The following is an 11683-nucleotide window of genomic DNA, read 5'->3' as shown; positions in this document are numbered from 1 at the left end:
TGAATCACACATATTCTCAGTTGCTTTTATTAGGCTCTCACATCACGATATCAGTTGTTTTTGACCACATCATCTCCACTTTTTGGCCTCATGGAGGAGAGAGTTACCAGATTCTGTCTGCAGGCGTCCCCTCTGAGTTGTCAGGTCATTGATCAGCCGCTGTTGCTCTTCCTCCTTCGATTTCAGCTCGCTCACTTGGTCTTCCAGGGTGCGGCACATCTTCTCTAGATTTCCCTGCGAGAGAAAAAGTAGAAGAAGCAAATGAAGACATTTTAATAATATTTTGCTATGGCTGCAATTTCTTCTAAAACAGAAAAATATTTATTTTGACATATAAAATAAATTTTCTTATATGTAATACGATATATTAGAATTTTTTCTATATATTTTATGATTGCTGTCCTAAGTTGAAACTATACATTGGGGTTTTTAAAAAGCTAATTGTGAAGCTTTGTTCAGTACTCCAGGCATACCTCATTTTGCTGCTCTTCACAGATAGTATGTTTTTTTTTGTTTTTTGTTTGTTTGTTTACAAATTGAAGGTTTGTGGCAACCCTGTGTCCAATAAGTCTGTCAGCGCCATTTTCCCAATAGCATTTGCCCACTTCGTGTCTCTGCATCACATTTTGGTAATTCTCACAATATTCAGACTTTTTCATTATTGTATTTGTTACAGTGATCTGTGATCAGTGATCTTTGATGTTACTACTATGACTCGTTGAAGGCTCAGATGATGGTTAGCACTTTTCTGGCAATAAAGTATTTTTAAATTAAGGGATGTATATATTTTTTAGACATAATGCTACTGCACACTTAATAGGCTACAGAATAGTATAAACATAACTTTTATATGCACTGGGAAACCAAGACATTTGTGTGACTTGCTTTATTTTGATAGTTGCTTTATTGTGGTGGTCTGAAACCAAACCCGCAGTATCTCTGAGGTATGCCTATAATAAAAAATTTAAAGATCATATACTAAATTTAAGATTTTGTGAGAATTGAATGGCACGTTTTCTAAAAGCATGTTTATAAATACTTGATTGTTTTTATGTACCATGAAACTTTGCTTATTAGATAATTGAGAATTTTGGAGACCTGTGTTCTCCAGTTGGAGAACAAGAGAACACTCACAACCGATGCTCACTGCTGGTGCTGTCATTTGTTAGTAGTGTCATGGGGCCGATGTGCTTATTAACTTCTTTGAATATTAGTTTCTTCATATGATTAAGTGGAAATAATACAGATACTAACATCTTTCTTGCTTACCTCCTGGATTACTACAAAGAACAAATGACATGTTGTGTGTAAAGGGCCCTGTGCAAACTGTGACATGCACATAAAGGGTCATTGTTGTTAATAACAATTTCTCAGACTGCAGTACCTTGGCTTTAGAGATCGTTTCTACATTGCTAGCAAGGTCATCAATCTCCATCTTCATCTCACTCTTCTCCTTCTCCAGCTTCTGCTTGACCCTCTGCAGGTTGTCAATCTGCTCCCCCAGCTCGGCCACACTGTCCGCGTGCTTCTTCCTCAGCGTGGCCGCCGTGGCCTCGTGCTGCAGGGTGGCCTCCTCCAGGTCCCTGCGCATTTTCTGGAACTCGGCCTCCCGCTTCTTGTTCATCTCAATCTGGACCGAAGTGGCCCCGCCAGCCTCTTCCAGCCGCTCACTGATCTCCTCCAGCTCCCGGGAGAGGTCCGAGCGCTGCTTCTCTGCTTTGGCGCGGGAGGCCCGCTCTGCCTCGATCTCCTCCTCCAGCTCCTCGATGCGGGCCTGCCAGCGGGGAAAAGCTCAATTTTAGCCTTTTTATGTCATAACTGTGCCTCTTTGAGCCAGACTGATGGAAATATGAACTTACTTGCAGCTCTTTGATCTTCTTCTGCAGTTGAATGCCAAGTGCTTGTTCATCTTCAATCTTGCTTTGCAAATTGCTGATTTCAAACTCTTTCCTTTTTGCAAAGTAGCAAAGGATAATAGTTGAGTTCATATGCAACATTGGAAGCAAGTTCATAAGCAATTCTTTCATACTTACTTTTTGAGCTTTTCATCAAGTTGTTGTTTTTCATTTTCAATGTCCATTATGGACTCTTGGGCCAACTTGAGGTCACCTTCAAGTTTCCTCTTAGCCCTTTCTAGGTCCATGCGAAGTTTCTTTTCTTGCTCCAAAGACCCTTCAAGCTAAATACAAATAATGTTGAGTCAAAAGGATTGCTTAGCTTCCTTTCAAAGAAAATAAGTTCCTTGATAATCCTAGACTTACGTCATCCACTTGCTGCTCTAGCTTGGTTTTAGCTTTGGTCAGAGTGTTCACTTTGTCCTCTTCTGCCTGCAGGTCATCCAGGGTCTGCTGGTGGGCCTCCTGGAGGGCCTTCTTCTCCTTGGTCAGCTTTGCGATGTTTTCATCCAGACCTGCCATCTCTTCTGTGAGGTTTTTCACCTTAGGAAGTAAAAACACTTTGCATTACATGTTACATTTCGGTGGCTTCAGTTTTATGCTTGTATTCCCTAATAATAATAAAAAAGTAAACTTCCCTTGTATACGTTTCCTACCTTATTTTCTGTGGCATGTTTCTCCTTCTCAACCTTGGCCAGTGTGAGCTCAAGGTCATCGATGTCTTTCTTCAGTTCCGAACATTCGTCCTCCAGTTTCCTCTTCTTGGCCGTCAGCTCAGCATTGATCTCTTCCTCATCCTCAGCTCTCTCAGTCACCTCCTTGATCTTGGCCTCCAGCTGGATTTTGGTTTTGATCAGCTGGTCACACCTTTCCTCTGCATCAGCCAAGCCTTCAGCTTCCTTGAATTGGCAACAAAATCAAAACTGGGAAGTAAGAATGAAGTACTTCACAATGATAACAGTGTAAATCACCACTATTGGTTCTTTGGCTTAAACTTTTATGAACCACCTGCTGTGTGTGATGCAGGACGCTTCACATTGTGAGAAAAACAAAATGTATCAGATATTGTCCTGTTCCTTTAGAAGAGTATATTCTACAGTAGATTAGAAAACTTAACCCCAACAAGCTACCATTAATTCAGAAACCAATTAGTGACATAAGAGATCAGAGAAGTTGTATCAGATATGGTTTCATGAATGAAGTGGCATTTGAGTTGGGCTTTGAGAATGGGTAGGATTTGGTCTTGTAGAAATGAATATATTGGGAGAAGGATCAGGAGGAGAGAAAGGGTTCCAGTGGGAGAAATTCTGGATGGAGCCGCCGCTGAATTATTTCCCTTTGTAGTCTTGGCGGATGATCCTGGTTAAGGTGATGTAAATTCTATTTGAGGCATACAGTGATCAAGAAATTCCTAGCAACCTATGTTTCTACTTAAGAGGGTTGGGGGTGGACAGGAAATGAGAGAGAAATTGATAGATACATTCATCAGTGAGCCTCCATATCAGTCTCTGAATACAGAAAAGAATAAAATGTGCTGCATATAGCCAGGTAGTGAGTATAGTGGTGTAGGACAGAGTCTAAGTGATTATCTAGGGACAAGAGAAGAGAATTCAGGATAGATTTGAAAGGGGTGGGGACAGAAAAACAGCTCTTTTCCCTTCTGTAATCTAAAAGAAGGAATTATTACACTGCCCAAACTTGACAGAAGAGACCAATCTTAATCAGCAGGAAAAACATACGATTTTGTGATGAGTAAATTATACCAGACTCCAAATGAAAGACAGTCTCATCAATTCCATTCCGGAGCTGAGGGAAGCAATTCTAAAATACTTGGTTTGGGAGTAGCCGCAGGCTGGTTGAGGGAGAGAGCTGGGGGTAGGCAGGGCAAGTTAGGTACTGATGCAGCAACCCGGGTGTGATGTGCTACGGCACTGACTGTGGAGATGGGTTGGAAAGAGCAAATCTCAGTTTTGGAGATCAAAAACAATAATTCAATAAAAATTGATGTAGAATACTGTCATTTGTCAGCTATACAGCTGTGATTTAAGACCCATAGACATGTAGACATCTAGAAGTTCAGGGAAGTTTCAGAGAAAACAAATCACTCTCTCCATGCTATCCTCTCCTTAATATTTTATTTGGGCTAGCTTCATGTTAAAATCACTTTCAAGGACTGTCTTCATAGGGAAAAGAAGTTGTAAACCCTGTAGTTTGATGAAATTGTACAGAATGGAAGAAAATGGTCGGTTCTAGCTCATTGCCCTGGTTCCGGTTTGGGGGCACTTACCGGGTGATGAAGGAATAAGGACTTCACTAGTACCATCAGAGTGCGTTAACCTTCTCCCTCCAGTGAGTGCCTCTCACGCTGACTCCCCAACTCCCTGCCTCTAGTTGTGGCTAGAGTCGCAGCGCTTGCGTCCTGATTAGCAGTGCACAGGGTGATACCACTACTTACGGCCTGAACTTGGAGCTGCAAGTCATTTTTTTCTTTCAACAGGGACACCATCTTTTCTTCCAGTTCCTTCCTTTTTGCCTCTGACTTGGCGAGTTCTTCTTTAATTCTCTCGAACTCTTCCTTCATGTTGGCCATCTCCTTCTCCGTCTCCGCACTCTTCAGCAGGGGCTTGATCTTGAAGAAGAGTTTCATCCAGGGCCAGTGCTTGACGTTCATGAAGGCTCGGATGTTGTACTGGATGCAGAAGAGAGACTCCCTGAAATTTAATTGATGCAAATTAGATATTGTGTGGATGATGAAATGAGATGAAATCTTGGCAGTGAGAGTTGGAGGTTCTGCATTCCACCATGTTCCTCACCTACTTTCAAAAGCACAGATGAAAGAAATTATATTTGGGGATGGTGGTCAAGGACTCATTAATCATTCCTTTCTCTACGTTGGTGCTTCACAAACTTTGGTGTGCATAAGAGTCATTAACCTCTTTTTTTTTTAATTTATTTTATTTGTTTGGCTGTGTTGGGTCTTCGTTTCTGCGTGTGGGCTTTCTCTAGTTGTGACAAGCAGGGGCTACTCTTCGTTGCGGTGCGCAGGCTTCTCATTGTGGTGGCTTCTCTTGTTGTGGAGCACAGGCTCCAGGCGCACGGGCTTCAGTAGTTGTGGCACGCAGGCTCAGTAGTTGTGGATCGCAGGCTCTAGAGCGCAGGCTTAGTAGTTGTGGTGCGCGGGCTTAGTTGCTCCGCAGCATGTGGGATCTTCCCAGACCAGGGATCGAACCTGTGTCCCCTGCATTGGCAGGCGGATTCTTAACCACTGCGCCACCAGGGAAGTCCCTCATCTAGTGTCTTGATGATCTCATCTCATCAAATACTGGTTCCTGGACCCTTCCCCAGAGATTCAGATTCTGCAGATATGAGGTGGGGTCTAAAATTTGCATTTTTAACAAGTTTGCAAGAGATGCTGAAGGTGTAGGTCCAAGGACCACCCTCTGAGAAGTACTGCTCTGCTTTAGTGCTTTGCAAACTTTCCTACGTGAATGCCACTGAGAGCAGTGAAGGGGGAACCAGACCCCTCAGGGATGTGGGGCATGGGATAAAGGGACTCATTAAAAACTCAGAATTTCTTTGAAAAATCTCTGGTTTTATATTTTAATGTTGTATGATTTTTGCATTCTACTCTAATCTCATCACACTTGTTTTAATCTAAATTATTTTTAAAAATTAATTACCTTCATATATGGGCAATTAATTGCCCCAATATATATCTATATGTATCTACATATATCTCTATATATAAATATATATATAGGTTCATGACCAAACTTATTATTTTTAATGAAATAGAATACAGTAAAAGATATTAGCAGAACTACAGGTGATAGAAAAATCTGTTCCATGTAAATTATTTATATATTTACCCACACATACATGTATGCATGGATATACAGGTGGCAATATAAAATGCATTTCTCCCTGTGGATCCCGTTCATATGCGTCCTGCAGTTTGAGACACCTGACTCGTAGTCTTAGAACTCTGTCCCTGCATCAAATTAGATCACTAAAAAGCCAGGTACCTCGGTGAAATTGTATTAACTTACTGAAAAAATATTTTTCACCAATTTTGCCCTTAATAATTTAAATCATAATAATTCAGTAATAGAAACGATCAGATGGAGAAGTTGTTTCTGCATGTTGAGTAAAACCACTGTTGAAAATGCTGTCTGCTATGCAGTTCAGTGTATCTTATTTAATGATCTACCCAGTAAGTTCACATTAGAACCAAATGCTAGGGCAACACTTTGTCTCTGCTTACTCAATGGTATGTTTTCTCTTGTTAGATAAGACCTACATATCTCTCTTTTTTATTATGCTTCCCTCTCTTTTTTATTTTTATTATTATTTTTTTTTTGCGGTACGCGGGCCTCTCACCGCTGTGGCCTCTCCCGTTGCGGAGCACAGGCTCCGGACGCGCAGGCTCAGCGGCCATGGCTCATGGGCCCAGCCGCTCCGCGGCATGTGGGATCTTCCCGGACCGGGGCACGAACCCGTGTCCCCTGCATCGGCAGGCGGACTCCCAGCCACTGCGCCACCAGGGAAGCCCTCTTTTTTATTTTTTACCCGAGCATTCGATGTATTCTGTGGTGATGATTCCTACCCTAACTTTTCGGGTACATGTATATCTCCACTTCAGCATCAGACTCTTATTCATCCCTTCTTACTCTGGTGGCCTTATCATACCTGAGCCTTAACTGTAAGCCACCTCAAATACGCTTCTGAAGGATGTGAGTAGACAAGCAGTATGTTTGTATACCTCCTCTCCACCATCCTCTGGTACTCCACTCTTGCCAAGAACCCTCTGCTCCTGGCCTGGGTTCGAGTAATCAGCTGGGCCAGCTTGTCATCTCGCATCTCCTCTAGCAGCCCCAGAAGGCCAGCTTTGAAAAAGACCTGTGCGTGGGCAGAGTTGCAGATCAGAAACTTTACATAAACTCCAAAGGGACAGGCATAGTGTCTGGTGGGCCTTAGAGACTATTACCTTGGTGTGACCAAATTTATACTGGGTGTGGTCAATGTCGATGGACCCAAGGAGCTTCTCAGAAGCCTTCTTGCTGTCAATGAATTGTCCTTCAGGGATTGCACTTGCATTTAATACCTTGTATCTGGTAAAGTAAATATAGTTTTTTAAAACTTGGTTTATTGATGAGACTAGTAGTAGCTAAGTATTAAATGATCCATTAAAAAAAACCAGAGCTTTAAAACAATTATTCTTTCTTCACAGGAAGGACATTGTATACATAGATGGTCAATCTAGTATCTACTGTCTATTTGTATTCCATTTTACCTTCCTGCACAGTTGCAACTTTCCTTTCTGCCTCATCAGACCCTGTTCTCAGGAAAGTATTCTGCAGTTTTGTTCCCGTTAGTGTGTAGATGAGCAACACAATGTAACATAGTATCCTTGCTGGATGCATTTGCTGTTGGTAGTGCTTCCCTCTACTGAGGTTTTGGAAGGATTAAATGAAATAATCCAAACATATAAAGCACTCAAAAATGGTTGTTCTCACAATTATTGACGTTAATGTAGACATCTATGAGCTAAGCCAGGAGCATGGTAAATCCAGTGAAAAGTCTCTAGAGTGCTTAGGATGTGGTATATCTGTGTTTTAAAGGTGTTTTGAGGCTTATAATTTTTTACTCTTTTTGTAGCAAATTAAAAATAACAAAGGCATATTTTTCACTAAATTGTTTTGCTTGCACTAAATATATTTACACTAAACTCCAGGAAGCACCATAATTAGGAGAGTCTGACCTCTGTTTGAAGTCTGCATACAGGATCCTGCTTGGGAAGCCCTTCCTACAGATGCGGATGCCCTCCAGCACACCGTTACACCTCAGCTGGTGCAGGACAAGCTCATGCTCCATGGCCCCTAAAAAAAACCCATATTTATTTCACTACAGAGTTTTGTTAAAAGGAGGTATGGCAGTCGTGCTTTGTGCTTCCACTCCAGAACTTCTTACCAGGCGTTTTTGTTTCATTGGGGATGATGCACCGCACAAAGTGAGGATGGGTACTCCTGAGGTTGGTCATCAACTTGTTCAGATTCTCCTGTGAAATCAGGGAAAATCCTGTTATCTGAGATTTAGACATGGTTATGAGCATGTGGTGATGTCTATAAAATCAATGTCCATGGCTGAGTTGAATGATCCTTCTGGACCATTTTAACTTAAGGTACCACCTTGGTAAACTTTTCCTGAGATGCAGTTTCCTCCTCCACACCTCTTTCTCCACTTGAGTTGGCAGGAGTTACACATATAAAGCAGGCTGTCAAGTGATTCTTCTCAGTGTATGCAAGCACCGTCCTCCTTCCTACCCTTGTCCCTGGCCACCCACATACATTTACAAAGCCATTGCCCCCCCATCCTGAATGGTCACTCTTCTACTAAACTCTGTGGTTCTCCAGGAAGGAAATACAAGCCTACACTACATTTGGACTTATTCTCATAAATATAGCTTCCCCTTTCCAACTCTGTCAACTTCTAGGGCATAAAGATTATCTATAAGGGGAACAATCCTACCAGTTAAATTGAGAATTGACTAGATTATGAACATGGATACCATATTAGGTTCCTTAAGGCCTAGCTGTTAGATTTTCATTAGTCCTACTGATGATTTAGTCTCTTTGAGCACATGCCATTGCTTATTTGCATGACTCAACTAGATTATGCATAGCAGAGCATTACGTTTTATAACATTTCCTATAAAATATTTTTTATTATTTGGCTTAGCATGAAAGATGACCTGATAATTTCTGAGTAATTTAAAGCTCTTCTCTTCAAAGCTAGATGAACAGAAGCCATTAGTTAAGGTCAGTCCTTTCCTAAATGACTTGTGGAGAGAAGGCTTTGTGCTTTTAAAAACTAATTCCCAAAATAACAAGAGTGTCAAAAACAGTTTCTTTCTTACTCTGAAAAGGGCAGACACGGTCTGGAAAGAAGAGCCCTTCTTCTTACCACCTCTCTTGGCAGTCCCACCGCCACCCGCCTCTGGAGAAAAAATAAGAACAGGTGTCATTCAAACATAGTTTTGAATTGACAGGGCTATTTCTTGCCTATTTGTTGATTTCTGTGCTCACATGGAACATTTTACCAACACAGATGACCTCTCTGTTTGAGCCTGAATGAATCTTATGTGTCAACTAAGTTTGCATCCACTTTTCAGTGGTACTCAATAACCAGCAGATATGGAGGAAAAAGCAGGAGAGAATCATAGAAGCCAAGCCTTTTCATTGGTTGAGATGTTGAAAGTTCCTTTCTGGCTCTTTGCAGTAGGGCCTCCATCAGTGCTGGAGTGAATGTATAATCACAATGCAGCCTACTTACTCAGGACTTGGAGGCACAATAGATTTGGCCCTGCAGCACTTCAGCCTAGGCTATGATATCACTAGCCTCAATCTAACATCACATTTTGTAATATCAGGAGAACATGTTGGGATTTTTTTGAGCATTACCTGCTTCAGCACTTTGAGCCCCAGAGAAGAGGTAAGCTAGAGTCTTCATTGCAGACTTCTGGTACAGCCCGACCACCGTCTCGTTCAGGGGGTCCTTGTTCTTGTCCAGCCAGCCGGCAATGTTGTAATCCACGGTGCCCGCGTAGTGGATCAGTGAGAAGTGGGCCTCGGCCCTGCCCTTGACCACTTTGGGCTTCTGGAAGTTGGCAGACTTGCCCAGGTGCTGGTCATACAGCTTGTTCTTGAAGGAGGTGTCTGTGGCCTTGGGGAACATGCACTCCTCTTCCAGGATGGAGAAGATGCCCATCGGCTGGAAGCAGACCACAACACAAAGTTACAATTCTATATAAGCATTCTTCTTTGTCTATAGAATTAAACAAGGTGCAGTGAATAATTTAGTTCTCGCAAAACATAGTTTCCAAAACTTGAAACGGACCTTCTCGATGAGCTCAATGCAGGCAGCCAGGTCCATCCCGAAGTCGATGAACTCCCACTCGATGCCCTCCTTCTTGTACTCCTCCTGCTCCAGCACGAACATGTGGTGGTTGAAGAACTGCTGCAGCTTCTCGTTGGTGAAGTTGATGCACAGCTGCTCCAGGCTGTTGAACTAAATAAACGGATGCGTTTACTTTTCTCTTAGCAAATTGAGCAGTTTAAGATATAGGGCTTCTTGATTTAAAAATGTAGAATAGCCTTTAGATTATGGGTATCAAAGTCCTTGGGGGGCTGTGAAATCTACTGGTTTTCTCTGCTGCCATTTTATACAAAATCCTAAATCATCATCATTATTAATTCTCCTTTCTTGCACTTGCTTAAACTGACTCAGGTGTTTTTCTGAGTTCCTACTTAATCGTTCCATGTTTATTCCCATCATCCTCTGCATTTTCTGTTGACTCATTTAACAGCTAATTTGAAACCCATTAGAAGCTGACTGGGAGGGGTCTGTTGTGTGGAAGCCATCATGGTCAGCTTTGCAAGGGAGCGATAATTGCCACCCCTACTCTTTGATGTGAAGCGAAAAAAATCAAGATTCCAAATATTATGTACAGTATATTAACACACACTTATATTTTTTAAAAGCCAAAATGTTAACATTAACTAGATATAAATAGTAGAATTAATATGGACTCCTTTTCCTTCATTTTCCATAATTTCTGCCATGCCTAAGTTTTGCATTTATAATTAGAAAAAGATAAACTTCTTTAAAACTATAAGCAGGAAAAATGTGTCTTATAATCAAATATGAGTTTTTATCCCATATCACATTGATGAGAATTAAGAGTTCCTTGCATTGAATTTATTAATGCTGACTCTAAATTGCTGACCTTTTCTCAGTTCTTATTATCTGCCTAAGTGTTTCTGAATGGTTTCCCTACCATATATTCAGAGCATATTATGCACTGCACAGGTTTATTTTTATATTAACTCCACTTTGCATTGTGGGATTTTTAAACCCCTCACTACAACAACCTAATTCCCAACTCCCTTTGGATCATGTAGCAAGTTAAAGAGTCCTCATTAAGTAGCTTGTTTCTCAAAGAAGTGGGATTGCCACTACAATAAATGATTAGCTGCCCAATCACTGTCTTTTAAATTTTAGCATAACTTTTTGACATTGGTAATAAAAGGTTATAATATTCACAGATTTCTTCTTATTGATGTTTCCATTGCTTTACTGTAAAAAACCCCTTAGCAACGTACTACCAACTCACATCAAAGATCTCAAAGCCAGCGATGTCCAAGACCCCGATGAAGTACTGCCTGGGCTGCTTGGTGTCCAGCTGCTGGTTGATGCGGGTGACCATCCACAGGAACATCTTTTCATAGACAGATCTGGCCAGGGCGCCCACTGCATTGTACACCTTGAAAGACAAAGGTGTATCCCTTGAGGTTCATAGAGGACCATAAAATGCTTGCATCCCTGGCTGTGAATTTGAATTATGTACCTACCTGCTCTACAGTCTGGCCTTTGGTGACGTACTCATTGCCGACCTTGACCCTGGGGTTGCAGAGGGCTTTGAGCAGGTCAGCCGAGTTCAGACTCTGGAGGTAGGCTGCCTTGTCAGCAACTGAAAGGAAGAGGGGATAGAATGATGTTATTATGGCCCAAAGCAACCCGCTTCCTCAAATAAAAAAAAATTTTTTTAAGCTACAGGCATTTTGTGCAGTGTTTTCAGAATATCCTTTTGAGTATTCTTGCCCATTTTTTTCACTAAGTTCAAGACCTTGGTTATGGGTAGTATTCCCTAAAGAACTTCAGAAATTGTAGGGACATATGTCTAATACCGATGCCGCACATATCTTACACAGATATACTTTCAAATGCAA

General features: G+C 41.6%; 1 protein-coding gene and 1 pseudogene across 1 annotated transcript; both read right to left on the bottom strand.

Moving 5' to 3' along the window:
- Positions 1-1042: 1042 nt before the first annotated feature.
- On the bottom strand, positions 1043-7995 carry LOC111186012 (myosin-1B). Its single transcript, XM_022596209.2, has 10 exons — positions 7866-7995; positions 7657-7774; positions 6883-7006; positions 6658-6794; positions 4351-4606; positions 2552-2794; positions 2262-2438; positions 2034-2179; positions 1860-1950; positions 1043-1774 (listed from the first exon to the last, which is right to left on the bottom strand). Exons 1-10 carry the CDS (start codon positions 7993-7995, stop codon positions 1250-1252), a joined length of 1947 nt encoding a protein of 648 aa, XP_022451917.2. The 3' UTR covers positions 1043-1249.
- A 1256-nt stretch (positions 7996-9251) lies between these two features.
- LOC149744743 (myosin-2 pseudogene) lies at positions 9252-9947 on the bottom strand (annotated as a pseudogene).
- Between the last annotated feature and the right edge of the window lie 1736 nt (positions 9948-11683).

This window comes from Delphinapterus leucas, chromosome 19 (assembly GCF_059928025.1).
Source record: "Delphinapterus leucas isolate spDelLeu-1000000601 "Yukka" chromosome 19, BTC_Dleu_Yukka2, whole genome shotgun sequence".
Lineage (NCBI taxonomy): Eukaryota > Metazoa > Chordata > Mammalia > Artiodactyla > Monodontidae > Delphinapterus > Delphinapterus leucas.
Note: the sequence above shows the minus strand (reverse complement) of the source record. Positions and strands in the feature narration are given on the sequence as shown.

Coding starts and splice junctions, on each gene's coding strand:
- LOC111186012 (XM_022596209.2), bottom strand. CDS start 7,995: ATGTCTAAATCTCAGATAACAGGATTTTCCCTGATTTCACAGGAGAAT. Junction 4,607..6,657: donor CAGAGGATGGTGGAGAGGAG/GTATACAAACAT, acceptor ATTAAATTTCAG/GGAGTCTCTCTTCTGCATCC. Junction 1,775..1,859: donor AGAAGATCAAAGAGCTGCAA/GTAAGTTCATAT, acceptor CCCCGCTGGCAG/GCCCGCATCGAGGAGCTGGA.